Genomic DNA, 18,397 nt, shown 5'->3' with positions numbered 1-18,397 from the left:
GTTGTTTTGTGTCTGATATTTGTTGTTTTGTGTCATTCATTGTCTCATTTAGTGTCATTTTGTGTCTTGTTTTTGTCATTTTGTGTCTTTTTTGTCATTTGTGCCTGATATTTGTTGCTACGCGTCATTTACTGTCTCATTTCTGTTGTTGTATGTTGTTTTGTGTCTTGTTTGTGTCGTTTTGTGTCTCGTTTTTGTTGTTTTGTGTCTCGTTTGTCATTTACTGTCTGTCTTTGTCATGTCGTCTGTTTGTGTTGTTTTCTGTAATTTTGTGTCTCATTTAACTTGTGTCTCAGTTAACAGCCTTCTTGTTTTTAGGCGTAGTTTAGACAAAGGCACACTGCTGTTAGGACTTGACTGTATGTTTGCATTCATTTTGAGTTCATTATCTCATCAGCGCTCAAATTTATGCTGAGCTGCTTGCTGAGGTTCAGATCACTTTAGTGCATTCCCCTCTGCAGCAGTAAATCCTCTGATTGTGTTTCTCTTGCGCTGATGAGCGTTGACCTACGTAACACACTCGTGCATCATAAAGGAAAGCGTCACAGACTCTGCCGGCTTCCTTTTTTCCCTCTGTGTACTGAATAGCACACTCTGCTCTCTCGGCAAACAGTATCTGACTGTGAATACACACCTGTCTGAAATGCGTGGCCGTATTTTCTCATGTCATCTCTGCTATTTTTGCTCCTTTTGAAAAGAGTTGCTGAAACTAAAAATGTACCTGCTCTGCCGGAAGCAATTATTGTGAAGTGTTTTCTCTGCAAGTCATTTCAGTTCTACTAAAATTTGCAGCAAATCTTGAGGGGCACCTCTGTCCTCACAGCTTTAATGCTGTTTTTTTTTCAACAGCTAAGGACAGGAGATGACATACCACGAAAGAACGTCTTCATTTAGAGCCTCCTTTGTCCCTTTATTACACGTATTGCTCCTCTTCATGCAGCTGTTACTTCATTTCTTTTCAGCCTGTCTGTCCTTGACTGCTCACTGAAAGCAAAAATGGCATTCATTTCAAACTAGTGACGTCAGCTGTCTTATTGTTGAAATATAAAACATCCAGTACGCAACTTTCCCGCAGCATCTCGGAGCCTGCATAGAAAAAACCCCTGTGATGGCAACATGGCCTCAGATCTTTGACCACACGACCTGACGGCTGCAAAACTGTGGCTTCACAAAAGGACTGAAGCAAGACAAGAGTGTTAAATCAGGACAAAATAAAAAGTCTTGCATAATCTTCTGTTTGGCTTCTGATCAGCTGTTATTTTACTAGCAAATATAAATGCCCCAGAATCCTCCTTTCTTACTTTCACAGCTCTTAATCCTTAAATATTTGTTTTAAAGTTGCACACACCCCTTGGCTTCTCCTCTCACCGGTGAGTCAGAGCAGATAGAAGACACACCGCATCAGCTACAGTTGTTTATGCTGAACTGCTTCCCTGCTATTTAAAATAACAACAAAAAAAACCTGTCTTTATGTTTGATCTTAGATATTTGGTGAAGTTGAGCTAATTAGCCATGTTATCGGCCCTCAGTGATGCTTGGAGATGCATGCTAACATCAGCTTTACATAAATAAGAACTTGGTAGAAAAACATGTTAATATGAAGCACTTACCATAATATTTGAATTTAATAGAAGGAGATTAGCAGCAAAAGACCACTGTTAGTTTTGAAATAAAGTAAAAATTCCTTTTGCATAGTCTTTGATAGTGAGTAATAAGTTTTTTGTTGCTGAATTTACATTTAAAGTAGGGTTAAGTAACATCTTTCAACTTATTGGCATAAGTTTAGGAACTCTGGACTGAAATTTAATTAATTACTTTACATTCAGTTTCAAGGTTTTTTGGAAACTGTTTCAATTTAATGCATTCATATTCAAATGATGTAATTCAAAAGGAATTCTTATTTTAATTATTCAAGTTATATCATTAATTATTCAAATTCCTGCCTATAAGGAACAAATAAAGGCTCCAGGTTGGTCTGACTCAACATTCATTTAATTCAGCCAGGATGCAAACGTTTGTAAGTTAAACCTGCTTCTTCATTTTTACAGTGTAAGTTTCCCGTTAGCTGAGGCTGATTGTATTTCACAGTATAAATAAAAAAGCTGCTGTTAAAACATGCGGTTCCTGTGAATTAGATGCAGTCACGAACACTTTCCCTGACTTTCCATTTCCAAAGATGGATGACACGGATGTGAAAATCTGACTGTCTAATGACTTAAAGAGAACCCACAAGATAAAAAAAAAGTATTCAACAAACCAAAACAGCACTTTTATTTTTTCTTGCAGTGACATTTTTGCGATTGCAAGTTTGACAAAATGAAGCAATGTTTGTGGTCTCATTGTTTCCTCAGGATTTATGGACAGTCTCATCAACATTAAACCATGCACACACATTCTGCTCTGCTTTTGGTTTCCCTGCTGAGAAGATGATTTCGCTCCCGGATTTTTCATTCCGGCTTAATGAGTTCGATGCATCCTCATAATTACCACCAGCCGCTGTTAAAACATCTCGGGTTTTGACTGACAGCTGCACTCTTGTATCAATAAAACCCACGAGTTGCTGGAGACGAGGCCGAGTTCAGCTCATGCTTGTCTGAAGCAACAATTACCTGCAATACGTAAATCCCACATTAATTTTTGACAGTGTTTTAATAACTGTAAACGAGGTTCTAAATCATCTTCACCCAGACTGTCTGCATGTAGATTTTGCACAAGATGTTAGCTGACTGCGTCTCAAACTGTGACTTTATGGGGAGTTTCTGACAGCAGCAGATGGGAAACAGAAAACATGTTTATTCTTTTCAGCACAAACGGAAGCCTTTGACCAAGAAAACATCTTTATGATGGAGGCTTTATGAGAAATGTGCTCTTCCTCCAATAAAACACCGTCAGCTGCTAGAGGAGAGAGCTGTAAACATGAGTGGTGTCAGGTAATTACATCATCATCGCCATCAGTTATTATTTTTTCATCTCCTGACTTGTGAACCACTTCTGAAAGATGAGGCAAGAAAGTCTGCACATCCAGAAAACATTATAATAGAGAGAAGCTGTGTTTGTGAAATTCCACAAGATTTGCAAAGCAGAACTGAAATGTAGAGGTGGATGGATCGATCTAAATGTCAATAATATCGATACCAGCGTTGGTGTTGATATCGAACGATACCAGTTTAATAACATTGATGCTTTAGTCTCAGTTTCTCTCCTGAATGCATCTTACAAAGACCAGCGCCTTCTGAGCAGCATCTGTCAGTCTGCACTGTGGGACGTTTAGGGAACTTTGGTAAATGTAGTGTCTGTCAATAAGCAAATGTTCACCTAGGGAGGTGTTTCACCTGTAACTATGTCTGTCATGCTTTATTGTAAAAGATGATAACCATAGGAGGAAAATTTTGTCATCTTCAGAAGAATCGGCGACCCAGATTCTTCCTTGTCTGACTTATACAAAACCTATTCAGGAATTAGCCCGATTCTTAAGGCCTCTCCACACTGTGCGATTTTTACAATCAACAATCAGCAATTCAACAATCTTATAAGTTCACAGCTTGCTACACTGAATGACATGAATGTGCAATGTCCACCCATGAAAAATAAATCACCAGAGGCGCCTGGGCAGCTCAAAGGTTTCAGTGGGTGGACCATATACAGGAGCTGGTCCCTGACACAGCAGCCTGGGTTTGATTCCTGCTCACTGCCTTTTTACTGCATGTCTTCCCCCTTCTCTTCTTCCTCCTTTCCTGTCTGTCTACACAGTACCGATCCAAAAAAGGCCAAAAAAATAAACAACCAAAGCACTAACAGAGTACCTTACAATTACAGGGAAACTAGACAAACATGAACGGATTTCATTTTTATTTATTTAATCACATGAACTAAATGCTGTGGCCACTATTTACAGCTGTGTTTTGTGTGTGTTTGCTAGCTGCTAGTGTTAAGTCATTAACCTGGGAGCTGCAATTCTGCCACTATATCCATCCATGCTTTGTCCTTTTTTGTCCGGTTGTGGTACGGCTGGTGCACACGTCAACAAGGCTTCTGCTGCCACAACTCTACTAGGCTGTCTTCTTTGTTTAAATTCCACATACTTGTTTTGATGCCATTGTCGGCGCAAATCATCTATTTGGGTTTAGCGCCAGTGTCGCTCTGATCAGTATGTCATTTCATTCTGCATTTCTGTTGGTTAGTTAGTTGTCATAGATCACAGCAGTAGTCACATTGTGAGACGATCACCCCAAATTTCTGACAATGTTAGAATTTTATGGCAGCTTGTCTTTGGTCACAAGACCATGACAACAGCCGTCCTTGAACCTGTCTCACGGTGCGATGAAGGACCATCAATTTAGAGCCAAGACCAAAGATTTCTCCGCGATTCTCTCATGGTTGTTATCTTTAATCTGGGACGGCCGAAAATCGCACAGTGTGTAGTGACCTTTAGTCCTTGTGAGCATTTACAACCCCATCTTCATTCCAGATGTGGACGACCATATACAGCATCTAACCTTTGTTCTAAACCCACCAACAATTGAAAAAGTCAATCTGAAATATCGGTATCGATATCGGCGATACTGGCCTTGTATTTACTTGGTATCAGATCGATACCAAATCTTGCAGTCTCACACACCACTACTGAAAAGCCCAAACATTTGACTTTTATTCCGGAGGAAGGTTATTCTGACATCCTTCGGAGCTTTCATAAGCCTTTGTGAGTCACCCGCTGATAGTGAAACCAGCAATGCACATGTTGACGCATACGCTGAAACACATGGTGCCACTGAAGGAGCCTATGCATTTAAAACAAGCGCTCTGTCTGTGTATTGTCAGCAGCAATGTGTTTTCCTCATGGTTGGGAGTCATTTCTTCACACTGTGTGCACTGATGCATGAGCGCGGGGACAAACAGACACACACTGGGGAAATATCAAGAGAGCACAAACTGTTTTCATTCTTCCCACACTTCCTTCTTTGGATAAATTATGAGTGTGATTCCCCTTTCACTTACATGTGCTCTCTTATGCATCACTCATCTGTCTGAACACACAGTACAGTAGCGTTATCTTATCTCGGAGCAGTTTGTCTGCTTCACCAGCTTCATATCTGGAACTGAAAGAGGCTGATTTTTATTGCATGTAACCAGAGAGCTCATTTTTACAGTTTTGTGCCTCATTTGTGTCATTTGTGCCTCATTTGTGTTGTCTTGTGGGTGTGGGAGGATGGCCATCTTGCAACCTCAGGGTTGCTGGTTCGATCCTTGGCCCGGAGAGCTTGTGTCAAGGCATCCCTCAGCATAGACACCGAACCCCTAATTGCTCCTGATGGGTCGTGGTTAGCACCTTGCATGGCAGCTTCCGCCATCAGTGTGTGAATGTGGTGTGACGAATCATGTAAAGCGCTTTGGGTATCTTTCAGGTGTAGTAAAGTGCTGTATAAATACAGACCATTTGTTTGTGTCTTGTTTGTGTCTGATATTTGTTGCTATGTGTCATTTAATGTGTCATTTCTGTTGTCGTATGTTGTTTCGTGGTTTGTTTGTGTCATTTTGTGTGTCGTATTAGTCATTTTATGTAATTGTGTGTTGTTTTGTGTATTGCTTACACTGTGTGGACGTCTTATATGTGCAGTGAAGCTGAAAGATGCAGCATTTTCGGATGTTGCGGCAATTTCAAGGGATTCAGTTTGTGGTAATGTTTACTTAGATTGCCTTATGTCAGCACCCTTTAAGTCAACATACAGATGGACGAAGCATGAATGAAAACACATCAGCTGTCTTTTGAAGGTGTTGACTCACATCTTGTTTTTCTTCAGTCTTGTGTGGGAGCTGCTTCCTTTGTGTCCCTGTTCACTCACTGCTGTGCTACTAATTAGTGACGAGCAGAGGTGGGAGAAGTTTTCAGATCCTTCGTTTAAATAAAAGTACCAACACAGCAGCATAAAAATACTTCGTTACAAGTAAAAGTCCTGCATGAAAATCCAGCTAAAGTGAAAGTATGTCAATATCAGCAGCAAAATAGGGTTAAATTATGAAAGCAAAAGTATTGGTTTGAGCCCTCTGACTGATATATTATTATGCATGACATCATTAGTTTAAGGCTCCAGCACCCCCCACGACCCTAATGAGGATTTAGCGGTGTATAGAGAATGGATGGATGGATGGATCATTAGTTTATTAACCCTCGTGTTGTCCTGCAGGTCAAAATTGAACCATTTTAAAGTTTGAAAATGTGGGATAAAAATGTATTTTCACAGTGAAACTTCTTATGTCCACATTTTCAACATTTTTGGGAAATCTTTGAACAATTTTTATTGGAAAACAGGAATTTAAAAAAACGTTTCTTGAGAACATTCACCAAAAAAATTAACCAAAATCCAGCCAGTTTCTTTGGATTTTAGTTGATTTTTATGGGAATGTTCTTAAAGAAAATTCTAGAAGTTTTACTGATATATATGTAATCACTTTAGATATTTGTAGGATTTTTTGGAAGGTTTTTACTCATTTTTTTGAAAAATATTTACAAGAATTTTCTTGCCACATTTGGGGAATTTTTCTTATAAATAAAACTTTTAAGGGAAACTTTTAAGGAATTATTGGAATTTTCTTCCTGAAGGTTTTGCAATTTTTCAGAAATTTTTTCAGCCAAGGAAACAATATTTTTGGTGGTTGTAAATGATTACAACAGGGGGGTTAATTATGAGTCATCAGAATGTCAGCAGCATGTTATTGTTGTAGCTGATGAAGAAAATAGCACACTTGTTGCTACAGATACTTTGTAGCGTCACTTGTCACTCCTCCTGCATTCCATTTCCCACGGTTATCCGGTATCATTGTTAAAAAACGAGGCTTTTCTTTAAGTAGTTTTCTTGTAAGGAAACTGTGTTTTCCTTCTGCACTTGTGCGTAATTACGCCCTCACCTCCTGACGCGGACAGATGATGTGTGATTGGTTACTTGTTGGTAGATGAAGGTGAAGCTGCAGGAGGAGGAGGAAGAGGAAGATGAAGAGGAAGAGGAGGAGGAGGAGGAAGAGGAAGAGGAGGACGGGGAGGACTTCAGGACGGAGCAGCTCCACACTCAGAGCGCAAGGACGCACCGAACCATCGAGGAGAGGCGCTCGTACCTGGCCAGGATTATCTGTCAAACTCCATCTGTCTGCAGCCCGTCTCTCGTATGAAATCATTGAAGCACGTCGGAGGGAATATGCAGCTGCACATTTTGAGAGGGTTTTTCCTGCTTCTGTCCTGCCTGCTGCTGGAAGCGGTGAGTATGTTCAAACTCTTTTCTCACGACTTGAACTTTCAGTCAGCTGCTCGTCTAATTTGATAATGTCAGAAAGAAGCGCGCAGATGTTTCTGGTGGTTACTTTGCTGCAAATGTATCAGCTCATCTCTGAAGGCAGTTTTGGATGCAGGTGGTTTCCAGAAAGAAGTTCGTGGATGGAGGTATGAGTTTGACAAGGGTTTTTTCTTTCGTTTTGTCTGTGTGTGCTTTAAAGAAATAATATTCCATCTCCACACCCCTCCAGCTTAATTTCTTTGTCACAACTCCTCAGTCATCAGCAGCCTTTTGACACCAAAAAAAAACAACAAACAACTCCTCTGCTATGATTGCTTTTCAAAGACATTTCTGTGTTTTTTTCCCAGTCGTTGTCTATTCATGGCTAAAGTTGAGGTGGATTAACAGGAGAAACAGGTGAAGTGTGTGAGGGTCTCCCAGCAGGATGCCATGGCAACGCCTCCTTTGTCTGTTGTCTCTGTGGTCTCCGCCATCCTTAACCACAAACTGTCTCCCGAGACGCATCCGTGGAACCTGCTGGAATCCAGCTGCAGGTCAAACCCCTCAGAATAGCCCAGCAGTCTGTACATTTGTTTGCTCACAGACTCTTCCAGGTGATGAATACAAGGTGATTTCTCTGCAATGATGATGATGATGATACCTGGAAGTTTCCTCCCAACTTGTACAACGTCAGGCAGCTCTCATCCATCACTGACCACACGTCCCAATAGGGGATCTTAAGGAACCCACAAGATCCTGCCCGAGGAGTCGCATTAATAATATCCCCAATGAGGGATTCACCTTGTTGTGTTGGGAGAGTTTGGGCTCATTTTGTGGTTAACAATAGCCACGCGCTACCAGCCTGATTAATGCCCACAGAGAGGAGGCTCATCTAGCTAAGCAAGGGCAATAAATCATGCGGGCCAGCAGAGGGGTCCGTGTAACGCCTGGTGGGGCACCCTCGCAGATTCCACCCCAGAAATCACGATTCCCCTCCACATTTTCAAAACATGAGCTCGCAACATAGCGGCTGGATCACAGAAAAGATTGATTCTGTGTCCGCCTGCTGATGGGATGATTAATGGTGGAACTGAACTGTGGAAGATCCCAGCGGAGACTGAAGATGTGAGGCTCAGAGCACATGTAAAGTAAAGGAGTTTTCAACAAGTCACGAGTTCATTTTAAATACAGCCACCTGTAGCAAACAGAATTTAAAGTGTTCATGCGTAGATGCACCGTTCACTTGATGTGTTTTAGGCATCTATTCACTGCAGTCAGTTGTAAAAATCAGAAGGTTTATTGGCTCAGAATCAGTTATCAGCTGATAATTTACTGTTTTTGAGTCAGTTGATTGAAAGTAGAGGATTGCTCAGAATTGTACCCAGCCACACTCCAGTAAAAGTCAACTTTTAAATCTTGTTCAACATGTCTTTTATATGCAAAATTCTCTTTTTCACTTTGTAACTGCAGTGTACCAATAACAGTCTCAAAAACACAGATTCAGACTCCTGAGGTTTCTTACGTCACACACTTAAAGAACCAATCCTGTCAAGTTGCAGAGTGAACCTTTCATTCATTCTTCCTCTTCAGAATTAATGGCTGAATGACTCCAATATTGCAGCTTGTCACTGTGTAGCGAAAACGAGTGTTATTGAGCACATGCATGGATGAGCTGGTGTGCTCGAGCTGCAGCGACTGGAGATGTTGGTGGTAGAACGCAACAACGACTTTGTATATTTACTCCGTGGAGTCTTGGCGGAGTTATGTGATGATCGGCGTTGGTTTGTCTGTCTGTATTTACTCAACAGATTTGGTTGAAATTTTCAGGGAAGGTCTGAAATGATACAAGGACCAAATGATTAGATTTTGGCAGTGATGTGGCTTATAGTCTGGATCCAAGAATTATTTTAAGATATCATCCGTCAGAAATGATACAACGACTGAGCAGCCTTGGAGAAGTACCGCGCTCTCTCAGTGCTTTTGTAGTTTACAGTGGTGTAACACAATTTTCAGACACCCTTAAATTTTACACAATCTCAAATATTTTCATGAAATATTTGTGGGAAAATCTTTTTTGTGTTTCAAAAGGTGTGGCTGCAGTAGACAGACACAAACAAATGTTACTTTTTTTGTTTTTTTTTTGTTTATCGTTTGCAAGGAAAAACTAACAAAACTAAATTCTACCAATATGACTCAATTTTCAAAATGTCTTATTTTTATGAAATCCATCAATTTTAAGTTTTTAATGGCTTTTTTAGTCTTTTTTTAGTATCATGGCTGTGGTGAAATTGATGTGTGAAATTGCACTTCTTAATTGCAATATTTCACAAATGTAGGGGACGTCCAAAAGTGTAGAGTTACACTGAACCTATTTTAAAGCACTTTTTTCCTGTGTAAATCTGATACACAGAGATGAGTTTTAAGGGTTAAATCAACAGCTAAAGAGGAACTGAAGTATAAAGTGACATTTCAGCAACATTTAAACGTGTAATTTTTTTTGCTGCAGGGATTGTTTTCACTTCTGTTCCCTCTGAAAATACCTAATTGCCCTGTGTGCCCAAAGTTTGGCAAACATCTGTCACTGTTTTCTGTTTTACTAATAGAGAGATGACGGATGATGTCAACGTGTCATAACAGTTGCACAGAAAACACATGTGATATGTTCTCTCTGCAGGTGTTCTCAGAGCAGCACCAGATGTGTGAAATGATGAAGGAATTAGACAAGGAGAAGCACATGTGTGAGGCTCACATCGAGAACAAAACAACAGGTATGTCGTTTTTCTTTGCGTGTGTGTTTGCACTGACCTCGTTTTGGCGTTTTCTGTCTCATCTTAATTTGCCAACTATACCAGTGGGTTCTGACCCAAGTGACACAACAAGCTCTAAAGACAACAAAAACTGCTCGAGCCTCCCCCTCTGGCTTTAGATTACACCTTGCATGGTTGAACACTGTTTTCCATCTAATGCCAGCCCCTTGTCACATGTGCACAGGTTCAGTTTTAAAGGAAACTAACCCAATTCTAGCCTCTATTCACACTGAACGCTATTAATGTGCAGTAATTAAAATCGCTTATCTGATTTGTTGATGAGTTTTGAATTACACGTGGCTGAATGGGGTGTTTCGCTCTCACAGCATGTGAGTATATTTCACACACAGATAACTGTTCTTGATTGAGCCTCTATCGTGACTTGTTGATTGTAATTGAGACTGTTCATTTTCACACCAAGCAAAACTCATTAAACACTCATTATCTTTTTTTAATTTAGAGATCATTTGCAGGCTGTAGATTCCATTTGATTTACACGTTGCCAAATCCTCAGGGTGATGTTGTAAATATCACCTGGCCGGATGGTTCTTTGTTGCGATAAATGTTCAAGCAGGTGTGGATCTGAAGGCGCCTGTGCCCTGATTCTGCACTCCGAGAGCCTCATGCAGTCTGTGGAAAGTCACAGCAGGCCGTCGAGTTCAAATGAAGGATGAGGATCTGTTTTATTAGTCATGGTGGCAGCATGTTAACTCAGGTCATCCGCTGTGATGTGATGGAGCCGCCGTCGCACCGACAGCTGACCTGAGTTTACACGTTTTGGCTGCCATGGGAACTCTGCCGCTCCACCTTCACCTAAATCAAGCTGCTCTTTCTCTCCAGAGCAGATTAGTGTCACAATGCTGGGTTTCATTCAGTCTGTGTTGGGTTAATTAGTAACAACATGCTTTTTTTGGTCTCCTTCTTAGGTTGCAGTGGTACATGGGACAAGATCACCTGCTGGCCCAGTGCTGAGGTGGGAGAGGTGGTCACCATCCCCTGCCCCAAATACCTCTTCTACTTCTCTGGAGACGTACCTGCACGTAAGAGCCCAGTTTACAAAACAGGTTGTGTGTGGGGTTGCATGTGAAAGAGAAAATAATGGACAATCTCAGTTTTTTCTGTGATAGTCAGCAGTCATTCAAGTTTTTGCAGCCTTTTGGCAGAAAAGTGGAGCTGGACGATGCAAGCCATGCATATGTAAACTTGGTAGCTGCTTAACATTCCCCTCTAGTCCAGCCTGAAAGCTCATCTCTGCATATCAAAGTTTCATATTTAAAATGTTTTTTTTTTCATGAAAATAGTTCTTTTAGACCTTAAAATAGCCAAAGCCTTGACTACAGACATTCAGCATTCAACATTTCATCCTGGTGCAGCTTCCTCTCCACTAGACACAAAACAAAGCTGTCCTGTATTGTTAATCAGGCCAGCAAAATCATTGGGTCACCACAAACTCATGAAGCCAGCCTGATCACAGAGGACCTCTCTCAGCCCCTACATCACTACTTCCACTTAACTCCATCACAGAGACGTTACAAAGTCCCTGTGGCCTGCAAAAACATCTGTAAAAAATCTTTTTTTTTTTCCCACTGCAGAAGAATAGAATAGAATGAAAAAGAATAGCCTCTTTATTATCAACCAGAACATACACATCATGAATGAAATTTTGATGCAAAAAGCTCGCCATCGGACTGATAAAAAAAAAAAACAAAGCGGAAAAAAATATTCTAAATAAAAAACAATCCAATATATACATGTAAAAAACGATATAAACCCTGAACAAAATGAAATGAGACACTGAACACTCCATATATATTTTAATTGGCTGCTGTTTCTTTTTCATATTTCTTTTAGACATCTGTACTTTGTGAGCGTGTGTCTTAAGTGTGTTTTTATGTGTCGTAGTTTTATTGTTGGAACCTTGTCAAAGGAGAGTTTTTGTCGCTGTTTGGGAGAGGCAATAAAATCTATCTGTCTGTCTGTCCGTCTGTCTGTCCGTCTGTCTCTCCATCTATCTATCTATCTATCTATCTATCTAATCTATCTATCTATCTATCTATCTATCTATCTATCTATCTATCTATCTATCTATCTATCTATCTATCTATCTATCTATCTATCTATCTATCTATCTATCTATCTATCTATCTATCTATCCGTCCAGACTCGTAGTTGTTAGCATTATGCTACTTTTCTAGCCCCACAGAGTCCACTTTGAAGATGCAGTTTCATAAATGCACACTACAGTTGAGCTGTTGCTCCTGTAGTGTAGCAGACATACATTTTTGGACCTCACACAGTTTTGTTTAGAGGGTCTTTGCAGATTCTTACAGACTTGGGGAGCTAAAAATAAATACATCACGCAGACCCTTCCATACCCACGTACAAGACACTATTACGCCTTAAGTTTAACTCCAAATTGCTGCTTCCTTTAGATTGGGCTCCTCTTTGAAGTTTTTGTCTCTTTCTCCACCCACCTCTTTCCACTTGCTGCAGCTCAAGCACACCAGCTCATCAATAACTCTGCTCAATCACTGTTAAACTGCTTCAGAATAGCAAGCTTTAAAATTTCTAGAAATTTAGCCATATATGTTCATGTTGGATTCCAAAGAAGAATCGTGACACGGAAAATACAGAATATCTAAAGGTGCTCTAACACTCTGAATTTAACAACCAACTAATATATTTTGATTGTGTTTGAGATGAACACACAGTATTATCTGCAACCCTGCAGTTCCACTCAGCTCTGTAAAAGTTTTTGCACCTTTCCGCTTGTTGTTTTGATTTCCTGACTCCGTCCCTTTTCACCAGAGAGCTTCATCATAAAACACAGACGCAGTAGTTACCTATTAACCCATGGCTGTAGGGAACTCTATAACTGCCAGAAAGCCAGGTATTTCCAAATCGGAGCAAAAAGGAGAGTAAATATTAGATTTTAAATTCATCATGTGACCATAAACATGACTTCTGAAGCGCTAACACTTCCTCATATGAACTTTTATGAGGTGATATTATGTCTGTGTTGTGTTTGAGGCTTGTTGTATTGGAGAAAAATGTAAGCTGAATGAATCAATATCATTAAAACTGATTCAAGGACAAATAAGGCCTAATAAAGTTATTTTTCAGACTATAAACATGACACCAATCATCACTATGTTTTTCATTATGCCAATCCTGTGTCCTTCGTTCTGAAATTAATTTGAAATTTAATGAGGATTCAAATTCATGGAAGCTAGAGATAGGTAGAGGTTATTTAAAAGAAGGGAGCTGCTCGTCCTAAACCTTCCCTCACCTCTATTATTGTTCCAAGCAAGTCTTTCCCGGTGTGTTTCATATCTGACAGCAGAAATAGGAACTGTGGAGCACATTGAGTCTCCTGGTGCTTCGTACTCATGATGCCACTCATGTTCACTTATCTTTTCTGACACTCCGTCTCATATATCACGCAGAGTACAGCGAAACCTCCAAACACATGGCACGTCTGAGTGACAGCAGAAAAAACAACTTCCCATCCCCGCAACATCCACTCATCAAAGAGATGTTCTGTTTATTTGTCCTTCTTTAATTTGCGAAAGCCTCACGGGGAAACAATGCTAATTATCTATAAGGAGAAGCTGAGGGTTTAGCGGTGTGTTTGTACTGTAGCTACTGAGAGCATTCCCTACGTGTCTCCATTTGCCATTAATTACCTCGCCAAGTCTCCTCAGTTTAATTAAGACTTGATGGAGTTGTTTATTTGTAGTCAGCTGGGAGAGGAGACTCAGTTTCAAGTGGGAGACTTGAGAAACACTCTAGAAGCTGATTAGAATTAGCTGCAAGAACACAGATGTGGCTGCATCGTGCTGCACTGATCAGTTCTTTAACACTTTCAGTGAATCAAATGACAATACTGTGTGACAAAGAATAGGGTCTTACAGCGTACATTGTTTTTCCTCTGTGTTGCTGTGATTTAAGCTGCCATTTCTAGCCTTGGCATGGCTGTGTCAAAGCTAAATATAGCTCACTTGTAGTCTAAACATTATGACACAGTATTTCTGTCACAAAGCAACTATAAATACTCAAAGATGCACTATATATAAATGTTACATAATTAATTAATTTGTCTTAAAGTGGGTTATAGTGAGCAAAAAAGAGCCTTTGGGTGAGATGAGACATAGACCGAATGTGTCCGGCTAATAATAGGTCGTTTTCCACCGCAGGAACTTGGAAGCTACATCAGTGCTGCCCAAACTTTTGTACATGTTTTAACCACAGGAACTGCCCCTGTACAATCTATTTCAGGTTAGAAAGACAGTTTCTGCACCAGAAAGTCACTTTCATTTTTGACATTGCTCACCTGATTTCAACTTAGATCACTTCTAGCCCAGGCAGTGCAATTCCTGTCACATTTCTATATCATAAAACATCTGCATTTGGGTAAGAAGCACAACTGAGGTCCACATTTTGTGCTTTAATGACTTGGTTTGCTAATTCTTGATGGTGCAGGTACATTAACCCCCCTGTTGTCCTCATTTACGGGCACTAAAAAATATTGTCTGAAAAAAATTTAAAAAAAAAAACTCAGCAAAAAATTCCTCAAATTTCTGACAGTTCCAATAATTCCTTAAAAATTTCCTTTAAGTTTTATTTTAAAAAATCCTGCAAATTTGTGAGAAAATTCTTGTAAATACTTTCAAAAAAAATTGTAAAAATCTTCCAAAAAAAATCCTACAAGTATCTAAAGTGATTATATACATATCAGTACAACTTCTAATATTTTCTTTGAGAATATTCACATAAAAATCAACCAAAATCCAGCAAATTTCGCTGGATTTTGGTTGATTTTTATGTGAATATTCTCAAAGAAACATTTTTAACATTTCTTTTTTCCACCAAAAAATGTTCAAAGATTTCCCAAAAATGTTGAAAATGGGGACATCAGAAGTTTCGCTGTGAAAATATTTTGATTTTCTGCATTTTCAAACTTTAAAACGGGTCAGTTTTGACCCGCAGGACAACATGAGGGTTAAGGCTGTCACTCAATAATAAAATCTGTTTATTCGGTTTTTTAAATATCTATATATATATTCAGATTGTAATTATAGCATTCGTGGTGCATTATGAGTTTATTTTTATGAATCGCTGGGCTGTTATTGAGTCAAACAATCATCCCACTGTCCTTCTAATTTAATTAATGTAACACTCTGGTGTTTGTTTCATCTGTGAAGCTGCTGATTAGCTCATAAGACTGGATTCAGAATTAGCGGTGTCAAAGCTGCTCACTGGGTTCCTAGTCGCACTGCTTCCATAATTTTTTTTCTATCAGCCTCATTCTTGTCTTCGGTCGTGTGCAAGACACCTCGACATTTTTAACAAACTCCGCACCAGATGTTCGACCACCTTTGCCGTCCTTTGATCAAGTTTCAAACCTCAGCTGTAAGTGATTGCGGCGCTCGCTTTCCTCTAGCAACCGTGGCGAAGAGGGTTCTCGTCGCGTGGTGTTTACCCCGCCATATTCAGGATATGAGAGGGAACTCGAACCAAAGATTTATCGTCAGCTCGGAGAAGAAGGCTTGTGTGGGAAGCTGTGATGTGACCCAGATGGGAGATGGTGTGACCTGAGAGAGGATAGCACTCCAGGGAATAGAGAGCGGACACATGAGGAATTGCCAGATTTGTGCAGCTGAAGGCAGAAGACGTATATTTCACTGATATGTCGAAGGTTCACGGGATCAACAGACCCCCAGTGTGCAGGGATCAGGATGAAGGTCCAGGGTGTTCAGAGTGGAGAGAAGTGGTTGTAAGTGACCTGTGGGCTCTGATGTGCTATCTGTGCTGGTTATAGCTGCTGGCGCTCTTCGGTCATGTAAGAAGGACTTAATTAAGGGATGATGAACAGTCTGGGATTCTGTGTATTGTAAATTACCACTGACACTGGATGGATCTCCAAATATTGGCATTACAGGAACTGAGAGAAACGGCTCTGTTTGTGGAGCATTTCAGGTTTATTCATCTATTTAAAAAGCTTAGCGAAATGTTTCAAGAACTTTCTCTTTTGTGAATGTATTACACAGGATGTCAAAAAGTCAATCTGCCAAAACGGCGAGGAGCAGTTGTGAAAGAGTTATTGACACATCCTGAGCCATTCATTTTATAAGCCTCGCGCACGCATGCAAAAACAAGCCTTACGAAACACGGCGCCACAGAGATTCAAGTCGTAAATTTAGCTGAGATAGAGTTTGCCATTCTCATGAACTCTTTGCCTAGTAGGCCGAGCGCAAACACGCAGTCATTCATCTCTTTTAATAACACTGGAGACTCGCCCTCTCTGCATGCTCAGAGTGACAGAGTGCCTCGCTGTCAGTGGCTTCACCTGCCTGTCACAGCAATCATTTAAGCTGAAGTCAATATAATGGCGCTAATATGCGTCTTCCTCTCAGATATAATAAGGAACGATAAACCATTTGACTCTGCAGAAAAGACAAGATAAAAAAAAGCCTCAGAATAATAGCTATTATGGCGGTGATGAACTCATTTGAGCTCTCCTCGTTGTCACGCATGACTCTGGAAATCCTTGCAGTCATGTTTTGGGGGGGATGATGAAAGCATTCTTCTGGCAATCCCTCAAACAAGCCAAATCCAGTGGTGGCATGGGCTGAAACAGCAGGGGCTTATCTTCGCCTTTGTGTCTTGTCATGTTGTTTGAGGAAGCTAAGCCTCCGTCTTCTCTGCAATACGCCACTCAGGTATTTGTGAGCCGACCAAATTTTGATGCCAAACACATTCTAAGACTTTGGATTGTCGGTCGTTTCCCAACTCCGTCTTGATTTGATAGGAGTTAGGAAACATGCGCATTTAGATTTTTATGGTATTATTCAGCGCACACATTGATTTGTCGCCAACGCACACAGGAGAGGAGAGATGAGGAAATGCCAGGAATAGGCATTTCACAATAAGAACAAAAATCACAGAGCTGTCAGTTCGTTGTTCGGCTCCAGGATTAGATAAGCTTCGTGAGTGTTGTAAAACAGGTTTACAGTCTAATTAATTATTAGTGCCTCCACCGAACATCGATGCATTTAAATTCCTCAGTGCTTGAGGAATCTAAAAGCTATACTGATCTGAAACTTGACATTTTGTGGAACACTTGTGATTTGGATATTACCCTAAAGTAATCCATCTGTGTCCTCAATCTGCTTTTTTAGCCTTTATTTATGTCATTCAGCAGCAGCCATTCAGCAACATTCTCTCAACATTTCTGCTTCATGCTTTTTAGCCAAAGAGCTACCAGAATTCATTTATTTACACATTTGCTCAAATATCTCTTATAAATCTGGTCATTTTTATGAAAACAGGGTAAAAAGAGAACGATAATACGACTGAGATCTGACATTCTTCTTGTATTAAAATGAACATTTTAGCAACAAAAATTTTTTTTAACCTTTTTTTTGTAAAACGTGCCCTGCAGTTGTCATGTGTGGAGCTTTAAACAATTTAATAACAAAAGAAAAGTACAATTACATTCAGTTATTGAGTCCCTTTTTCATATGTTTCTGTATTTATTAATTGATTTAATTTAATAATTATTAATCTGTGTTTTTTTGTTCTTCTACAATCCTCTAGCCTCATACTTTTACTCTTCTCTCTCTAATAGGATTGTAACTTTACTGATTTCTACTTTACAGACCTCAGCTTTCTATCCTAATAAGCAGAATACTGCAAACTCTCTATTTAAGCCTTGATTATACCCTTTTGCAGACATGCACATGGACAGTTGTTGTTTACAATGGATGCATAGTTGTTGTTGTTGTTGTTTTACTGCTGTTTTATACCCTTCTAGTCTGCGGGAGTCCTCTTGGAGGCCTCTGTTCCATGAATGTGCAGCAGATCATACTGTAGTATTCTGTACATGCATACTACTGCTGCACACTGCTGCCCTTATTGAGTAGTTTCAATACAATTTGTTATGCAGACCCTGGAGGACTCCCGTGTAATCATGAATGCAGAAAGTAAGGCATTAGGCTCTGGCCTGCTGTGTGCTACAGCGTTCCTCCAGCCTGCACAGCTCTGGTCTGCTGTACACTTGAGTCCTGTAGAGTTCTACACTATATAGAGCTGTGATCTGCTGAGCTCTAGTCTCTACACAGCTCTACTTTCCTCTGCTCAACTCGGCTCTACTCCAAAGGCTCTTCTCCACTAATGTCAAGTCTTCTGTCGTCTGTAGTCGACTTTACAGAGTGCTAACCTGCTCTACTCAGCTCCACCGTACAGTATTCTAATGCTGGTGTTTTACTTTCCACATCTGTAAGTTTGTTTAATGTTCATTTAATCGTCTCACCAAATCCTCGAGAG

The 18,397-nt window shown here is 40.1% G+C and overlaps 1 protein-coding gene across 2 annotated transcripts in view; it reads left to right on the top strand.

The window, feature by feature from the left end:
* Positions 1 to 6,956: 6,956 nt before the first annotated feature.
* The window catches only part of LOC110953249 (vasoactive intestinal polypeptide receptor-like), a 28,032-nt gene continuing 16,591 nt past the window's right edge, over positions 6,957 to 18,397 (top strand). For both annotated transcript variants that reach the window (XM_022197155.2, XM_051953485.1), the window contains exons 1-3: positions 6,957 to 7,247; positions 9,937 to 10,030; positions 10,996 to 11,109. In XM_022197155.2, coding sequence (XP_022052847.2) covers positions 7,158 to 7,247; positions 9,937 to 10,030; positions 10,996 to 11,109 — 298 coding nt within the window. In that variant the 5' untranslated portion in view covers positions 6,957 to 7,157. The remainder of the gene's footprint in view (positions 7,248 to 9,936; positions 10,031 to 10,995; positions 11,110 to 18,397) is intronic.

This window comes from Acanthochromis polyacanthus, chromosome 9 (genome assembly GCF_021347895.1).
Source record: "Acanthochromis polyacanthus isolate Apoly-LR-REF ecotype Palm Island chromosome 9, KAUST_Apoly_ChrSc, whole genome shotgun sequence".
In the NCBI taxonomy this organism is placed as follows: domain Eukaryota; kingdom Metazoa; phylum Chordata; class Actinopteri; family Pomacentridae; genus Acanthochromis; species Acanthochromis polyacanthus.
Note: the sequence above shows the minus strand (reverse complement) of the source record. Positions and strands in the feature narration are given on the sequence as shown.